Source organism: Opisthocomus hoazin, chromosome 2, assembly GCF_030867145.1.
Source record: "Opisthocomus hoazin isolate bOpiHoa1 chromosome 2, bOpiHoa1.hap1, whole genome shotgun sequence".
In the NCBI taxonomy this organism is placed as follows: Eukaryota; Metazoa; Chordata; class Aves; order Opisthocomiformes; family Opisthocomidae; genus Opisthocomus; species Opisthocomus hoazin.
In genome coordinates, this window is record NC_134415.1 from 4,908,382 (window position 1) to 4,925,078 (window position 16,697).

The window sequence follows — 16,697 nt, forward strand, 5'->3', positions numbered from 1 at the left end:
CTAACAAACTTCATCGGTGAGGCGGGGAGGGGGGGAAGAGCAGTCTGATCATATGCTTCCAGGGCTTCCCGAGCCACGTCCAGTTTGTGTCGTTTTCACAGAATCACAGAATGTTCGGGGTTGGAAGGGACCTCTGTGGGTCACCCAGTCCAACCCCCTGCCGAAGCAGGGTCACCCAGAGCAGGCTGCACAGGACCTTGTCCAGGCGGGTCTTGAATATCTCCAGAGAAGGAGACTCCACAGCCCCTCTGGACAGCCTGGGCCAGGGCTCTGTCACCCTCAGAGTGAAGAAGTTCTTCCTCATGTTCAGACGGAACTTCCTCTGATTCAGTTTGTGCCCGTTGCCCCTCATCCTGTCGCTGGGCACCACTGGAAAGAGTCTGGGATCCGCAGGCGGATCTGGAAGTCTGCAAACAGCATCGTTCTTCCCGCACCTCTCCACGTGCGGGGAAGGCAAGGCGGGGAGAAGATGGGGGGGGGCAGAAAGTCCTCCCGCAGAAGGTGATTACGAGGAAGAGGATGGACACGGCTGGGGCGGGCCCGAGCTTTTGGAAACGCTCTCCCCTTTTCCGCGAGCATCTGCCTGGAGACGAACAGATGTGGGCACCTGCGGTGACAGGCCACATATGCTCCGTCCTATTCACAGGCATTCAGCGGCGGCTACAATGGCGAGGCTTTGTGCGCGCGGAGTCACCAAATATATTAATCTGCGCTCCCCGGAGCACCGCTCTGGGTCATTTTTCACAACTGACCTAATCCTCCCTCCCCCCCCCCGTGTCAAGACGTGAAGTTATTCGGGTCCCCACCTGTTGCTGGCCGGGTGGGAGCGGCCCGCGCTCCCCGCCAGGCCCGAAGCCCGGGGGAACGGGGGATCCCCGCCACCGAGCCGAGCCAAGCCAGGCCGGGGCCTGCCCTAGGGGCGACAGCCACCCCCCCGGACACGGCTCACGGGCACAACAGCCCCCTCTGCGGCCCCGCAACGCCGAGGGCCACCAGGCCGCGGCCCGGTTCCCGCTCGCAGCCCTGCGCTGGGACCCGCTGCCTCCGGCCGGACCCTCAGGGCGGGGAGCGCCATGGCGCCACCCCGTCCCCTCAGGCGCGGGCCGGCCCTCGCCGCCGTGCGCATGCGTGGCCCCGCCCCGGCCGGAAGCGGAAGCGCCGGCTGGGGTCAGTGCTGAGGTGCCGTGAGGGGCGGGCGGGCGGCTGGTTAACGGCCGGGCCGCGCCGGGGGGGGGCTCGCCGGGGGTGAGAGCGGCCGCAGCCCCGGTTCTCGCTCGCCCGGGGAGCCCGCGTGGCCTGCTCCGGGAGGGGCTCGGCCCTGCTGGGGGTGGGCGCGGCGGCTCGCCCGGGGGAGGCCCCGGCCCTCCCTTCAGCCCGCCCGCCGCCTCCCGCTCTGCCGCCCCCGGGACGGGCTCCGGCGGGTGGATGGACGGTGCTCCCGGTCCCTTGTGCCACGGCTGGACGGCTCCCCTGAGGGCCGGGGCGGGGGTTGTGAGCGTTCCTGCCGCCTTGCCAGGGGCGGGGTGGGGTTGGCAGCGTGGCAGCTGCTGACCTGGTGAATTTCCTGGTAGCGTCAGCTCTCACAGGGGTCGTCTCTCATTTTTTTTATGTTTGTATAAAACTGGGAGGCGAAAAGGTTTTTGGTTATTTCAGTTTGTGGAGAAAACTCTTTCCCCCCCTGCGGATTCATGCACTTCGTAGTGGTGTGATTGAGGTCCTGTGGTAACCCGGGTTCTCTGCTTCACACAAGTAACATTAGAAATAAGCATCCAGCCCTAAGCTGTTTGGTGGTTGCACAGAGTGTGTAGGTTTTCCACTCTTGGGAAACTTAGCGTTACAACATAAAGCACCTTAGTCTTGATTCTGCCAGCTTTACTGAGGTGCCTCCGATGGAAGCACGTCTCAAGTCGGTAGATTTTACTCATTCTCTTTTCTGCCACTGTGATGGGGAGTGATTTCCTTAACACAGAATCACAGAATGCTTTGGGTTGGAAGAGACCTTCAGAGGTCATCTAGCCCAGCCCCTCTGTGAAGCAGGATGGTTGACAAATATAAATTCTATATTTTTTATAAGCTTTCAGTGAATGTGACGCTAATAATATTAAAATGCCAAAGTGCTTGCTTACGTGTTTGGTTGTGAACTTTCTATTGATTGAGCTAAACTAGTACTGGTAGTGGAAATTTTTCTGATAATTCATGCGTGATTTGCTTAAATTGTTGGGCAAGAGGAGCGCTTTGATGCGGGTGCGAGGAGGTGGGAAACTGTTTCTTTCCATTGCTCACGGTACAGTGTAGCTGGGAAGTTGTTTATCACACTTCTTGCTCTAGGAGTGTGGCCACTGAAGACAGAGTCTGTAGTAAATCCTAACTAACACCTACTTGGACACAGCGTGTTTTTGCAGACATAAGAGCTGCCAAGGCGTACTGCGCCTGTGTAGAGACCTCAGATGATTTGGTCTGACCGCATGTGCTGGTGATGGAAAGATGAAGACCTTCGCAGCCGTTGCTAGGTCTCCATGGAAAGTAGTGAAAACCGGTAACCTACCAGTGCTCAAACGGTTTGGAATCAGAGGTGCAGCTTTCTGGGAAAGGCAGATGGCTGGAGTCTTAAGGGCACCCAGGTAACACTGGAAGCAGCATCGTAGAGAAAGCGATTGTAGACTCATTAAGGCTGGAAAAGACCTCTAAGATCATCAAGTTCAGTGCCCTGCCTTGTATCAGTGTGCAGCAATGAAGCAGATTAATACACATTTAATTCTGGTTTTGTAGCAATGAGGTCTACTGTATGCTCTCAGCTTTATTTTGTATGTATTATATTTTGTATTGCATTATATAAGGAAGAAATTTTTTACACTGAGGGTGGTGAAGCACTGGCCCAGGTTGCCCAGAGAGGCGGTCGATGCCCCATCCCTGGAAACATTCCAGGCCAGGTTGGACGGGGCTCTGAGCAGCCTGACCCAGGTGAAGATGTCCCTGCTCCCTGCAGGCGGTTGGGCTGGATGGCCTCTGAAGGTCCCTCCCAACCCAAAGCATTCTGTGATTAAAGAGGGTGGTATGCAAAAACTGTATCTGGAGGGTATTAGATATTTAAACTCTGAAGACTCACAAATACCTTTAAAAGCTGTCAATTCACAATAATTTTGTGAATTCCACTTCTTTTTTTTTTTATTTTTGTGTACCATGAGCATGTGTATTGTAATGTAACACTCCTGAGACAGCCTATGATTGAAATGTCGGAATCAGCAGTGTGAAAAACAGGAAAAATTGTACCTGTTTAATTAAAACATAGTGAATTTCTTCACTGTTTAACTGCGGAGGGATTTGAGTTTTGAGTAAAATAAAAATAAAACCAAAACTGATTGGCCGAGAATAAAGAAGAAAACAAAGCTTGATGGAGCTTGTTACCTCCATTTTTCATTGGAAGGTCCTTTAAAATAAAATGGTGCTGTGGTAGAGGAAATTGGTGCTGTAGTAGAGGAAAGAGCACATCTGACGCAGAAGCTCTGCCAGGCTTCTTTGCATTGCGATTTCTAGACAGAAAAATGGAGGTCATCAACAGTTTTAATTTTATCCCACAACTTTCTTTATGGAACATGTAAATTGATTCATTTGGCATGCTATTAAGTTCTGTCACAGAATTTGGAGACTCTCTTCTTCAGTCTTTTGGTATTTCCTAAACTGAAAATAGGCTTATTCCAATTTTAGTTATTTAATTTCTAGCTAATGTTTCTACCGGTGTCTTCTAAAATAGATTGGTTCAAAATTGCTGTTTGTGTTAGAAATCCCATTTAATGTATAAACTTCACCGTTAATGATAGTCAGATTTGTAGATTCACAAAGTATAGGTAAACCTCTAATTCTTTAAACAGGTCTTGAAAATTATGTCTTCAAATGACAGGATGGTAAAATGGATTGAATTTCTGCTTCAAAGCGGAGCTGATACTACCAAAACCGCTTCAGGAGTAGAGGTGTTGCAGCTGGTGCCACATCAACAGACAACTGTTTATAAACTCATGTGGTAACTGAGGCATTTGCACAATCAAGGTACAAGACTGATTTCCAAAGTTATTCAGTATTATTTTCCACTGACTTTAATTAAAGCTGTTTGTATACTTTTAGTGTGAAAATCAAGTCGTTGATTCCTGTGTTGTACCCTGTCAGCTGAGAAGTTATAAAGCTTTGAATTACAGCAATGCTTGGTTTTCTAGCAATGCACACTTTTCTGTATTTTACACTATTAATCTGAATTTTTTAAAGTTGTATTTATGAAAACCTTTTCATGTTTACAGTTTTCACTGACATAAAAAGCAGAAGTGGAAGGCAAAGGGAATGAGCACTTGTGTCCAGTTTTTTGACGAGAAGAAAACTGATTCAAACTGTTTAAAGGCCAGGACAACACAACAAGCTATTAGCAAAAGCAGAAAAATAACTGTTCCATTTGCAAGCTGTCTGTTTTGTTTATTGTAGATTTTCAGTACGTTTCTCAGTATTGCACTTTAGAATGTTGCTTTTATTTTTCTTCTTTCAGACTGCGGTGAGTTTCAGGGATCAGCCATGGGCATTAAAGGTTTGCAGGGATTTGTGGCAGGAGTTTGCCCTGATGCATGCAGAACGGTAGACCTGAGAGAGATGGCAGAAAAACATCGCGTCGAGCATCCTGATTTCCCGCCTGTTATCGTCGTAGATGCCATGAGCTGTGTTAGGCACTGGTACACGCCAGAAACCTGGGTGTGCGGTGGCCAGTGGCGGGAGTACCTTGCCAGTTTAGAGAATTTTATTAAAGTTTTTATGGCGGCTGGTATCAAGTTGGTGTTTTACTTTGACGGAGTGGTGGAAGAGAAAAAGCGGAATGAGTGGATCAAACGGAGGTTGCAGAATAACAAGGAAATAGCCAGAATATTCCAGTTTATCAAGACTCACAGGAAACAACCAGGGAGAGAAATGTTCGTTGTTCCTTCAGCTTTGCCTACTTTTACACGTTTTGCCCTGAAGTCGCTTGGTCAAAAAACAGTGTGCACGTTGCAGGAGGCGGACTTTGAGGTGGCTGCGTATGGTTTGCAACATAACTGCGTAGGAATTCTCGGGCAAGACAGCGACTACCTCATCTATAATACGTGCCCCTACTTCTCCATCGAGAAGCTCCGTTTGGACACACTGGTCACTGTTATGTACTCTCGAGAAGATCTTTGCCGTGCGTTGGGTCTTAGTTTGACACACCTCCCTCTCTTTGCTTGCTTGCTTGGCAATGATGTTGTTCCAGAAAGCTTGTTGGAAGGCTTTTGGCATAAATGTTTAGTCACCAGTCCCCACAAGAAGAACAGCTACAGCAGAAGAGCAAACATACTTCTGGCTGTAGCAGATTACATCTCAAAAGTTCCATGCTCGTACAGCAGCCTGAAACGCTTGGAAGAGATGCTGCCTTTGGGATCAGACAAGACATTACTGTGCAGAGGAGTGGAGTCGTATCTTTTGCCTGGGCAGCAGTCTCCATGGATTCCTCCCGACATGAGAAGTTGCCAAATGGTTTCCCTTCAACAACAAAGCACCCTGTGTCAAGATAAGGAAATCTTTCAGGTGACTTGTTTTTTAAAGCTTAATGTTCATTTTATTGTTATGACCACTTAGTGGAAGTCGGTAATGAGTGCACTGAACCTACTGGTTTAGATTTCCTTGAGCAAAATCTTTCGTCTGCTCAGTACAGCCATGGTTAGGACTGTTGCGTGCATCAGGATGAGGGCAGATGCAGCACACAATGAAAAGTGGTTCCTCTCTTTTTGAAGCGTCAGGTAGGTGAAATAATAGGGACCAGCTCCTATGCAGGCCTCTAGCCGGGCGTAGGGATGTGCTTCCCAGCTGTTGCACGATGCAGTGACTTGCGTTTTGCTTTGAGAACCCACAGGTCAGCCACATCTGGTTAGTGGTCTGCTTGGCTGTGCCTAGAATCGTAGAACCGTTAAGGTTGGAAAAGACCTCTTAAGATCATCTCTTAAGAGAATGCAGAAGTTGAAATTGCCTTTGTTGGAGATGGGGAAACTTCATATAAATCTGTATTTCGTGATTTTTTTATCAGGTTAAGTATCCTTCAGCTTCATTGTCCCTGAATGAACCAGAAGCACTTCGAGTGGCCTATTCATCCTTAAAGGGCAGGGCTGCACCTCAGCAGGCTTCACTTACGGCTTCCCACATGGGCAGAGCTGCGCTGGTGTTGGAGTGGGAAACGGTGCAGTCAGGGTGGGTCACACTGGGAGACTGGATGTATTAGCTAGGGTAGCCTACCTGGCTAATGGAGAACTGAGCTGCCTTGCTTCAGAGTTTATGCAATAGTAGTAAGTCTAGGGTACAATTCTGTAAGTTCATGGCAATTCAGATAACATACTGAGACTTAGTAAAAAAAAAAAAAAAATCTATACGGGGTGGTGTATTTTAGACCCTGTGTTAGCCATCTGCTACTCCCTATTTTGTTAGGTACCTGTAGACTTCAAATAGTCTTTTTTTTCTTTTTTTTTGTCTGTCTCTTACTTATCTTGAGCATTTTCTTTACAACTATTTTTCTCTTTCCTCGTATTATTGTAGAATAATCTTATAAATTATATTTTCCTTTACTAAAAAGACTCTAAAACATTTAAAATATACATTGTAACCTATGAAATGTTCATTAGTTTTCAGCTAAACTGCAGATACATTTGAGTTTTTTTATTAACCACACATAGATACGATACATGTCACTTTTGACTGTAGGAGTTAAATAGATGGCATGATTTAAAAAAACCAACAACCCTACATCCTAATGAAGTGTTGAAAAATACTGTTTATGCTTGCGGTGCAAGGGAAAAATTAGCCAGCCTGTAATTATGTAGGTTGGATTATGGCCAGGACAATAGTGGTTATATCCTTATTCCTTAAGAGAATGTACCATGCGGTCTTTATGACAAGTGGTCATTATTTCTTGGCTTCATCTTTCACTTGAAGGGTTGCAGTTCTCTAGCGTCACGCTGAGCTCCTTCTGTAATAAAATAGTAATGTTCAGAGACTCCATTGAAGAGTGCCTCCCTGTTGCTGTATAAATCCTATGGTAAGCCAGTCCCTGAGCCAAGGAAATTACAGTCAAATCTGTAGACATGTTAACTTGTCTTTTGTTTTTGTTACAGGTGTTTAAATATTTGTGTATGCAATGTGTGTGCTTTGTGTCATATTTTGAAACCCATACGTAGTTCTGTGTACCTAGCACATAATCTGAACTGCACATAAATGGCACAGCTCAGTTCCAGCCTGGGGGACATAGCCTCATGCTGCCACTTCTCTCAGAAAAGAAGATTGTAACTTTCTAGCTGACTGTAGGTGTAAATTAGAAATATTTTTCAAGATACAGCATTGAATATAGCAGTACTTTTGCAATCAGATACGTTGGACCTGATGATCTTAGAGGTCTTTTCCAGCCTATGATTCTACGATTCTGTTTTTTTTGATATGTAAGAATGTGTAGGTTATTGGCAAATTGCAAGAAACTAATATTTTCATATCATCTCATATCTGTGACAGTGGTTTGTATGAAATAGTTCGATGCTTCATTCGAATCATGCTTAGAAATACTTAACTCTTTGTTTTACACAAAAGTAGATTTGGGGGATTACATTGTTTATGCGTATTAGGAATACTGAAGTATTTCTTCCAGGGCAACCATGAATTTATTGCTGTAAGAAAATGCTCTGCTGGTTGGCATTGCACACAGAAGCCTGTCAATGGTTTTATGCTCATGTGAGAATTTCTTCTGGAAATATGACTTTTCAGTGGAATTAGTTTTGAGTGGTAATGACCCAGTGATTGACTGCAGCTTTGACCTGCTGAGTTCCCAGGTTTGCAAATACTGGAATTCTGCAGAAATGGTGAATTTGGCTGTGCCCAGTGATCCGGTAATTCCCAGTGGCAGAGGCTGAGATGGCTGCGTGGATGGCACAACCCAACTAACAGAGATAACGTGACACAGGCAGGGAGCACCGAGCAGAGAAACTTCAGTGCCTGCTCACCATAAGGCCTGGGTCCAGGAGAATTTATTAGTGGCACCCCATGGAAATAATGGGCTCTGCTCAGCTGTTTGAACACCCCCATAGTTCTGGTCCGAGGTTGTGAAGGAGAAAGTCTGTCCGGCTCTGCGCTTGGCCAGTCCACGTTACAGGTGCTGCTGGTTGAAATTCTGCGCTGCCTGAGAGCAGCTTTGTTGCTTCTGCATCTCAGCTGCTCCAGACCAGTGGTCCCTGTTGGTACCAAGGCTGCTTGTAGCCAGCTGCTGCAGCCAGATGTAGCTGCATCCAGCGCCTGGTTAATAGGCAGCCTGGCTGATGCTGTGATTCTGCTGTTCAGCACCGGCCTGCAGACCTGGTTTGCCTTACTAGAGTAGATTGTATTTCTTTTCATGGGGAAGAGCTATCGCAAAGTAAAAGCGTGGTGATGTTAAGTATTCTAATTTCACCACGATGTAAACTATGCAAAGCAAGCTCAGGGAAGAAATGGAGCTGTCTTAGGTAGTTTATCTTGCAAGAAAATTAAAATTTTGGGTTTTGTCATGCCTTCACTCACTATTTAAAGAGGAAAGATACGTTTTCAGGTGACTAAAGGGGGGCAGCTCATTTTTCTAGGTCTGAATTCAGAATTAATTTTAGTAATAACTACGCTCTAAAAAACTGTAATTGAAAACCCCAATTTTTAAGAATTCAAGAAGGGGCTAAGAAAGGCAGTGATGGGTTTCCTGGGGATTCCTGTCCACAAGAAGACAGTGGTCTGAAAATATCCTATACTGTTGTTATTTGAAAAAGCATTTGTTCCCTCCCTGGCCATTCCCTCTATTTCCACTGATAGACAAAGCACTATTTCCTCAAACAGTGAATGTATTTTGTTACTTCAAGATCCTTGTTAATTTTGGAGCTAATGCCTTCTTCCTTCTTTGAAAATACAGTTAGCGAAAGAACAGCATATCCAGTCTGAAAATTATTCAATCTTCAATATCCTGTGTAATGGAGGGACCGAATGCAGCAACTCTTTGGAAGATGAATGTGACAGAGAGATTCCTGGGCAGGCACTGATCTACCGCCCTGCTCGTCAGCATATTTATGCTGTCTTGTTGGAGTCTGGGAAAGGTAAGGATCGAACTGCTTACACCATTGTTCAAGCATACTTCCAGTTTTGGAATACGAAACCTTGAATTCATTATTTCAGCGGCTACCTCAGCATGGCGTTTAGGATATAAACTGTGGGCAGCTGAAGTGTGCTGCTTAAAGAATCAAGAGAAAATGTGACAATGAAACTGCAGTTTTTCTACTTGCTGTTCAATTTCAGTGCTTTTAAAGAGGTTTTTTAAAATTGGAGGTTTTTTTTCCTTGTTACATGGGAAGCTGTGAAAGTTGTTCATGATCAAAAGATTGAGCTAAACAATGACATTTAGAAGATTTTAAAGTTTGGGAGGATGTGAAATGTTATGTTGCTTTGGTAAGTGTAGCTCCTGAGTAATTATGGAGTTGTACTACACTTCTGCGAAACGGTAAGGCACTGTTTCACCTTCTGTTGATTTGAAGTCTGCAATTTTAAGAACAGTGGATAGTCAAATATAGTTACTGTAGCAATACAAATGCAAGTAGTCATGCCAGTGATTATTAGTTCTCTCATCAAAGTGCAAGAAAACATGATTTCTTTATCCAGTGGTATAAACAGATTCTGTAGCAGGTAATAGATCTCTGCTTCCATTCTTCTGCTTTAAGACAGAGAATTCTTTATTCATATCCTTTGACAAATTTTATGTTCTTAAGACTTCCATTAGTTTAATGGTCTCTTTACAGTGTCTTTTAGGCGGTCAGTTGAATATTAAAAATGTACTGGACTTTTATTCTTTTTAATATGTTGTTTTCTCCTTGGTAATCACTTTACGTTTTATTGATGAAAGTGCACCACGATCAAACCTAATATTCAAACTATGTGCTTAAAAGGCACAGAAAGCTAATTAAGTACCTGATTCCTTCAGCAAATAGAGGTTAAAGTTGTGCCATAATAGGGAAAAAAAAAAAAAAGGAAAAACTGAATCAGAGTTTACATAGCCATTTGGAGAGAGTAACAAAAATCTCAGCAGTAATCATGCGTGTCTGTCATTATTCATTTTTCGGCCTACCGCCTTTAAATTTTGTAGACAATTATAACTTGGCTGGGTTTTGTTTCTTCCTCTGAGCAGCAGGATGCTCATTGATGTTTTCAGAAACACCCAGACTAAAACTTCTAATTAACAATTGCTGGTGCGAGAGCAGGGTGGTAGGCAGATCTGCGTTTCTGTTACAGTGTTGGTAGTACTCAGATGAAGAAGATTAGAAATGAAATACAAAACCATTAATTTAGAATCTTACTGAAAATGAAATTTGAACATGAAAGAGCTCTTTTTTAAGAAAGTGATTTTTGAATAAAACCATGGATAACATGTATTATTTGTTCTCAGTTCATGCTTCAAATTCCAGAGACAATTTTCTGAAGTAAATCATAGTGCACCCTCAATCCTTTACACGTCCAGAAAGGTAGGTAGACTGTGTCTACCTGGGCATCCCTATTAAATCTGCATTTTTAGTGCAAATATCTGCCTCTAACTGGTTTGACCATGTCACTTCTTAATAGTTCATGGATTTTTTTTTTATTCCAGTGTGTAGTTGCTTCTGAGTCAAGAGTGTAGATCATTAATCAGAGTCTGTATGGGAATTCGTAACTAAATGTAAGCATTATTTTTTATGAATTTGCTGCTAGACCTACAAGGAAGCTTTGTTCTTTACAAAGTAAGAAGAACCCTTTGCCAGTTTCCTTCGTATGAGGTCAAGTTGTCTTTTTCAAAATTCAGTGAGGAGTAGGATGAGAAGAAGTGACCTACCCTGCATGTAGGTTGTAGTTAAAAAGGAGCTTATTGGAAGGAGTCAGCCAGTTGAATTAGTCCTTGTGGAGTCTGCTGCCATTGCGATACAGCTGCTGATGGAGTTTGTTTGAAGCTAACTTGGCTAACTCTACACAATGTCCCAGTTTGCAGTGGAGATGTATGTGTTAGTGGTCCTTTTATTCAGATCCCTCAATTACAAGGTTCCTCTGTGTTGGAAACGGACCTCTTTGCAGTTTGCAAATCTGCTTGTTTACTGGTAAATCGGGATGGCAAAGCAGCCAAAATTTAGTAAAAGCAGCAGTTACAGTTTTAGTAAGAGCAGGTTAAAAATAATGTAAACCATTTCCTCTACCCTGAAACATGAACCTGTTAGTTTTGAATGTCTATGCTGAGATTTCCAAGGGTGCCTGAGAAGGCCAAGAATCCATAGGAGCTGGTTGTTGTCACATCCTTTGGAATCACCCGCCTGGACCATGCCACTTTGCCTGAAGCCATAGCGTGATAAGCGTTTCTTTTGCTTTCAGTGCCAGTTTAACTAATTCTCCTGCACAGCCACTCCCTTCAGTCCCTGTGCCATGTCTCAGTTGTGCTGGTGCAGCTGTTTGTGCAGCTGTGTGGTGGCCTAGTTTGAAAAACTGAAAATAGCCCCTTTCTCTCTCTGTCTCCCCTCCCCTCCTTGCAGTCAGGTAGCTAACCTGGTTCTGCTTCCCCATCTGATGCTTTGTGTAGCCACAAACAGCTGTGGTGAAACAGCCCGAGGGAACAGCAGGGAGTGGGAGTGAGCAAATCGGTAGCTGCCTGAAAAGGTTAGCAGTGGCACTGAAAGAATTGCTCGTGACACTGTCTGTGCCCTTGGCACGGTTTGGTACAGGGTAAGCACGCGCGTACCTTTACTCGCAGAAATGTTGCTAGAATCACAGCCTTATTTTTAACCCTACCAAAATAAATAGGGGGTTGATAGTGATCCTGATGGTGTGGCTATTTGTTACCTGTTTTTTTTCAAGACATAATTAGTTGAGCTATTTCTGATCGTTAAGTGGAATATTGCATATAGTAATATATAAATTGTCAACTTTTAGCATCTTTCTTATAAACCCAGTACTATTGATAGGACGAGAGGCAATGGACTCAAGTTGTATTAGAGGAGGTTTAGATTGGATGTTAGGAAAAATGTCTTCACTGGAAGAGTGGTCAGGCCTTGGACCAGGCTGCCCAGGGCAGTGGTGGAGTCCCCATCCCTGGAGGGGTTCAAAAAATGTGTGGATGTGGCACTTGGGGACATGGTTTAACAGACATGGTGGTGTTGGGTTGACGGTTGGACTTGATGATCTTAGAGGTCTTTTCCAACCTTAATGATTCTATGATTGGAAAAATTCAAGAAGGAGTGGAAATAGCAGTAAATAATGCACCTTGACAGGCCAGCCGAGCTCTTTCTTTTGTGTGCGGAGAGTTCGGAACACAGCCAACAGGTTTTGGCAGTAGCGCAGTCGGTGGAAGTACCTGCAGCCGCGTGACTGGTGCCAATTAGGAGGTTACACAGTGTAGCCCGAGCCCGTGGCCAGCTCCTGGAAGTCCTGGCGTCACTCCTGGTTCTAACATTAGCAGGCTAGACTGACCCTTGCTCTGACACTGTGAAAAACAGTTCGTTAGCGGACTTTTTGCCAGTTACCAGCAGTGACCACGCAGGAGGGCTGGCATTGTTGCAGGTAATATTCTGTATGTGCATTGTGGGGAAAAAAATCTTGAAAAATTACTGTTTTTTTTTTTCCAGAGATATTTCCATGCAAGGAGGGCTGGCATTTAGTCAACATGTCTCCATTTTGTTCTTGGTATGTCAACGTGCTGTCACTTTGCAGGAGCTAGCTTTCAGCTGGTTTTGTGTGGCTGGTTACGTGAATGGTCATTTACTTCTGTGACTAACGGATTATAATAGTGACAAGCACTCAGCTGATGTGGTGCTGCGTCCCGTACCAACATTCACATAGAGTAAAAGAACAAAACAAGAGGTTTCCTGTTGACTTCTCTTTTTACTGGGCTTGAGCTCGATGGGTGATGTAAAAATAGTATTTCACTGGCATTTGGAATGAAGTGACATTTTGAGAAGTTGTTCTGTGAGTTGTGGAACTTTGAACACCAGCTTCCCCTCAGCAAAGCTTTTGTATTTCCATGCTCTTAACTGCTCCCCGTGTCCTCAACAGCTTCCTCCTGTAATATATGGTGTTCTCAAGTGCATTCCCTACTGCCTTCTGCTCTCCCCAAATCACATCTACCGTCGTATTCGGCTCTAAGTGTTCCATAGCTGCCTGTGTATTCATTGGCCGTCCAGCACATTCCGATACGACGGGTGATTTGACTTCCCTGCCTTTCTTTCAGCTGGTGCCCCAATAGGATCCCTCTGTCAGCTGAATCACCGGTTTCGCAACATGTTTGGGAATTTAATACATTTGAAATCTCCTCTGTTAGATTTGGTTGAAACAGAGCAGTGCATCCATGAATTAATTATAAGGCAGATGTCTTAATTGTATTAGGCTTGCTTCCTTAAGAAACTGCTGAAATCTGGGCAGCTGAGTGAGCTGAATAGATTGATTAAAGCAGAGTAATTTACATAATAAATCTTAAACCAGAATGCTAAAACATCAGAATGTTTCTGAAAGTGACTTTGGGGTATTAAATTGGAGGGGTTTGTTCATTAAATAGCATTATCGTAGGCAATGATTCATCATCAAGATGTGAGACTATTCAGCTACTGGAATGTGCAATTTAAGGCTTTTTTTTTTTTTCCTAGTGTAGGCATTTTTCATTTTATTCTTAGTGTCATCAGTTTTTGAACAGTGAAGCATGGCAAGCCAGGTGTAATGCTGTCCCTCGTAGTCCAGCTGTTGGTTCTTCAGTCCCTCACCTTTATTGGGAGTTTGTGCTGCAGGTCCGTGGGTGAGGAAGGAAGAAGAAGCAGGGCTGTAAAACAGATTTTGTTGTGTTCTTTTCTTCCTCTCTTACCCCTGACAGTAGAACTCCATCTGAGGAATTTCTGCCCTTGCACCACAGCACACTACTCGTTCGTTCATGCCAACAGTCATTTTAAGCATTGAGCTACGAACGGCATCAGGAAATTAATGTGACCAAAGTTTTTGCATTGAAATGATTTGTTTGGTTTATTTTAAGCTAGGTGAGGTTTTTGATTAGGGTTCATAATGTGGCATCAGAAATATTTGTGCTATAAAGTGCAGGGTGATTGGAATTGATGATAAAAGGCAAGATTAAGAACAGTGGCTTCAGCACTGGGTGAGGGCTGGAAAGAATTAGAGATGCAATTCTGTGAATTTGGAAAGGGACGAGGGAAGGAAGAAAAAAAACAACTTTGAGATTTGGCTGGAAAAGATTTGAAAACAGTATTCCAAGTGCCTAGGACTGGCTAAATCTGTTTACTTTGTGCTGTTTGCCAGACTACAGAGAGCGGAAATGTAGGGCACTGTGACATGGTTACCATAAGTAAAGTCTGGACAGAATGCAGAAGCACCATTTACAACAAGGATAATGATTCTAGGTTGTTTTTTTTTTTTTGTGAAGAGGTGCCAATGCATCTGAATGATTATGAGCTGACTATTGGAAATTGGATAGCCTGCATTTCAAAAATTCTTAAATGCTTGAGTTTTTTCTGAGGGTATTTTCATTTGTGGGTTTTGCTTTTTTTTCTAAAGCATTAAGTAGTTAGATGTACAACTCGAGTAGTGAAATTTTTAATTAAAGAGGCCTCCTACTCTTTACTGGGGGGTGGGGCAGAGTTGGGGTTAGGGGGTAGGAAGCTGCTTGAGCTATTACGCATAAGCAATCCCTTTATATGAGATAAAGGGTCTGGAACAATGGGCTGTAAAAGTTTTGCATCTGACGATGGTGGGATGGCTCCTTTGCTGTCAGCTTTCAAATAGCCATCAAGGCCTCCTTATCAAGATTTCGTCTCAAACCCTGACACAGGAGATGTCAGGGCAAGTTGGGAGGCGAATCATATGAAGGACTGCCTGCATATGTGGCAGTGTGGCAGCCCTGAGGGACCGAGGCAGCTCATGTAGGTCCCTAAGCTCTGCCAGATGCCTCCACAGCTTCCTGAACTGCCTTGGAATGGGAAGGTCTAAAATTGGCTGGAAGCTGTTTTGGAATGCTTTCCACAGACTCTTGTACTTACATTTTTTTGGCTGCAATTCCCAACTCCAAACTCGTGTTTGTAATAATTCATAATTCAAACCCTCTTCATTTGTTCTGATGATTTGTCATAAAGATACTAAAACTACTTTTTCTTGTTTGTTTTTTTTTTTTAATGAAGCTGAGCAAACAAGTCATTATGAGGTGCCTTCTATTACTTTAGAATCCTGATCACTGCTGCTTCCAATTTTTACGCTAGTGTCACTACTTGAGTTTGACTCACTGATCCAATTCTGTCTTTTTTTAGGTGGAGCCTATCCTTTGGTAAAAGAGTGGTTTGTCTATTTTGGAAATCCTCTCCAGCAGCCGGAGCTGATACAACCTGTCCAACCTTCTGTTCCAGGTAGAATAAAAATGTGTTTAAATCGGAACTGAAATAATGACATCACTAAAATCGGGTTAGACAATTCATCATCACATGATTGATACAGACTCCAGAATGACTGTGGAGGGCAAGGAGCTAAAGCAGAAGTGCTGCATGCCTGTAATTGTTTTTAATTGCCCTGTGTAATTATAATAGGATTCAGCTTTGAGCTGCATGTTATTACTATGTCTTGTTAAATCCAGTGCTAATTCAAATATCAGTTCCAAAATGCAGTTTCTTAGGAGTTCTAAATACTGCTCTGAGGCTAGGATAAGTGGTATGTAGGGTCATTGTAAAATTCTTCTGTTAAGCTTTGTGAGAGAAAGTGTTAATGAGACTGGTGGAGAATATAGAAAAGAGCCATTTTTAGACTACCTGTGACAACCGTAAAAGAGAATCCAGCTTTTGATAATTAGGCTGTTTCTGCAAAGTGGTTTCTGTTGTCTTAAGCCTCAAGTGTTTTGTGTGTTTTCATCTTCTTTCCTTTGGTAAAGGACACTTTCAGGAGCGCTCTTAGTGAAGTTAGTGTTAGGAGGAATGTGTTACATGTACGAGGAAGTATCGTACACTTTAGTGAAAAGGTTGGGCACTGCATATGTCACTCATCTCTTTATCACTAAATTGCATCGTGCAGTACCAGCTGAAGATAGGAAGTGAGCAGTACTGTATCATTTTTGTTATTTCAGAGGGAAAATTGTTCTAATTGTGCATTTGTCCCTGCTGTTGTAGTCACAACCCCTCTATCTGTACTCTCACAACTCTTTCTCTCTGTCTAGCATCTGCTGTCATGTGGATCAGGAGCTCAGAGGTTTTTTTTAGTCTTCCATATGAATTGAGTTGGTTCCACTGATATATACAATACCATTGATAGGTCGTTAAGAAAAAATTGTCTGCTTGACTCTTTGGAGTATTGACCAGCGCTTCTTCCCTCAGTACCCAGAGCTTTCTGTAGCAGTCCTTGTTCTGATCTGGTGTAAATCCAGATTCAAAAGGAGATGAAATGCATGTGCTTTTTTTTTTTTTTGTTAGGGATTACTTTAGAACCTACTTGTTTTTAATTTTCTAAGGTTATAGTAATTTTCTTTTATGGTGTCCTAAGATTGCATGTTTATCTTCGTATTTGAATCTTGTTTATTTAAAGACTCTTCAAATTCAAGGATGAAGGAAAAAGAGTTGCTCTTTAGATATCAGCCCTTTCAAAATCTTTTTGAAAGGAACTGTTTGGAAAGATATAAACAAAAT

At 43.6% G+C, this 16,697-nt stretch overlaps 1 protein-coding gene across 5 annotated transcripts in view; it reads left to right on the forward strand.

Moving 5' to 3' along the window:
• Positions 1-1,154: 1,154 nt before the first annotated feature.
• Positions 1,155-16,697, forward strand: part of FAM120B (family with sequence similarity 120 member B) — a 59,628-nt gene continuing 44,085 nt past the window's right edge. For 4 of the 5 annotated variants that reach the window (XM_075412006.1, XM_075412007.1, XM_075412004.1 and 1 more), the window contains exons 1-5: positions 1,526-2,621; positions 3,870-4,044; positions 4,529-5,574; positions 8,951-9,131; positions 15,339-15,434. In XM_075412006.1, coding sequence (XP_075268121.1) covers positions 4,555-5,574; positions 8,951-9,131; positions 15,339-15,434 — 1,297 coding nt within the window. In that variant the 5' untranslated portion in view covers positions 1,526-2,621; positions 3,870-4,044; positions 4,529-4,554. Of the gene's footprint in view, positions 1,180-1,525; positions 2,622-3,869; positions 4,045-4,528; positions 5,575-8,950; positions 9,132-15,338; positions 15,435-16,697 lie in introns of those variants that run through there. The other variant, XM_075412005.1, reaches the window with a different exon arrangement.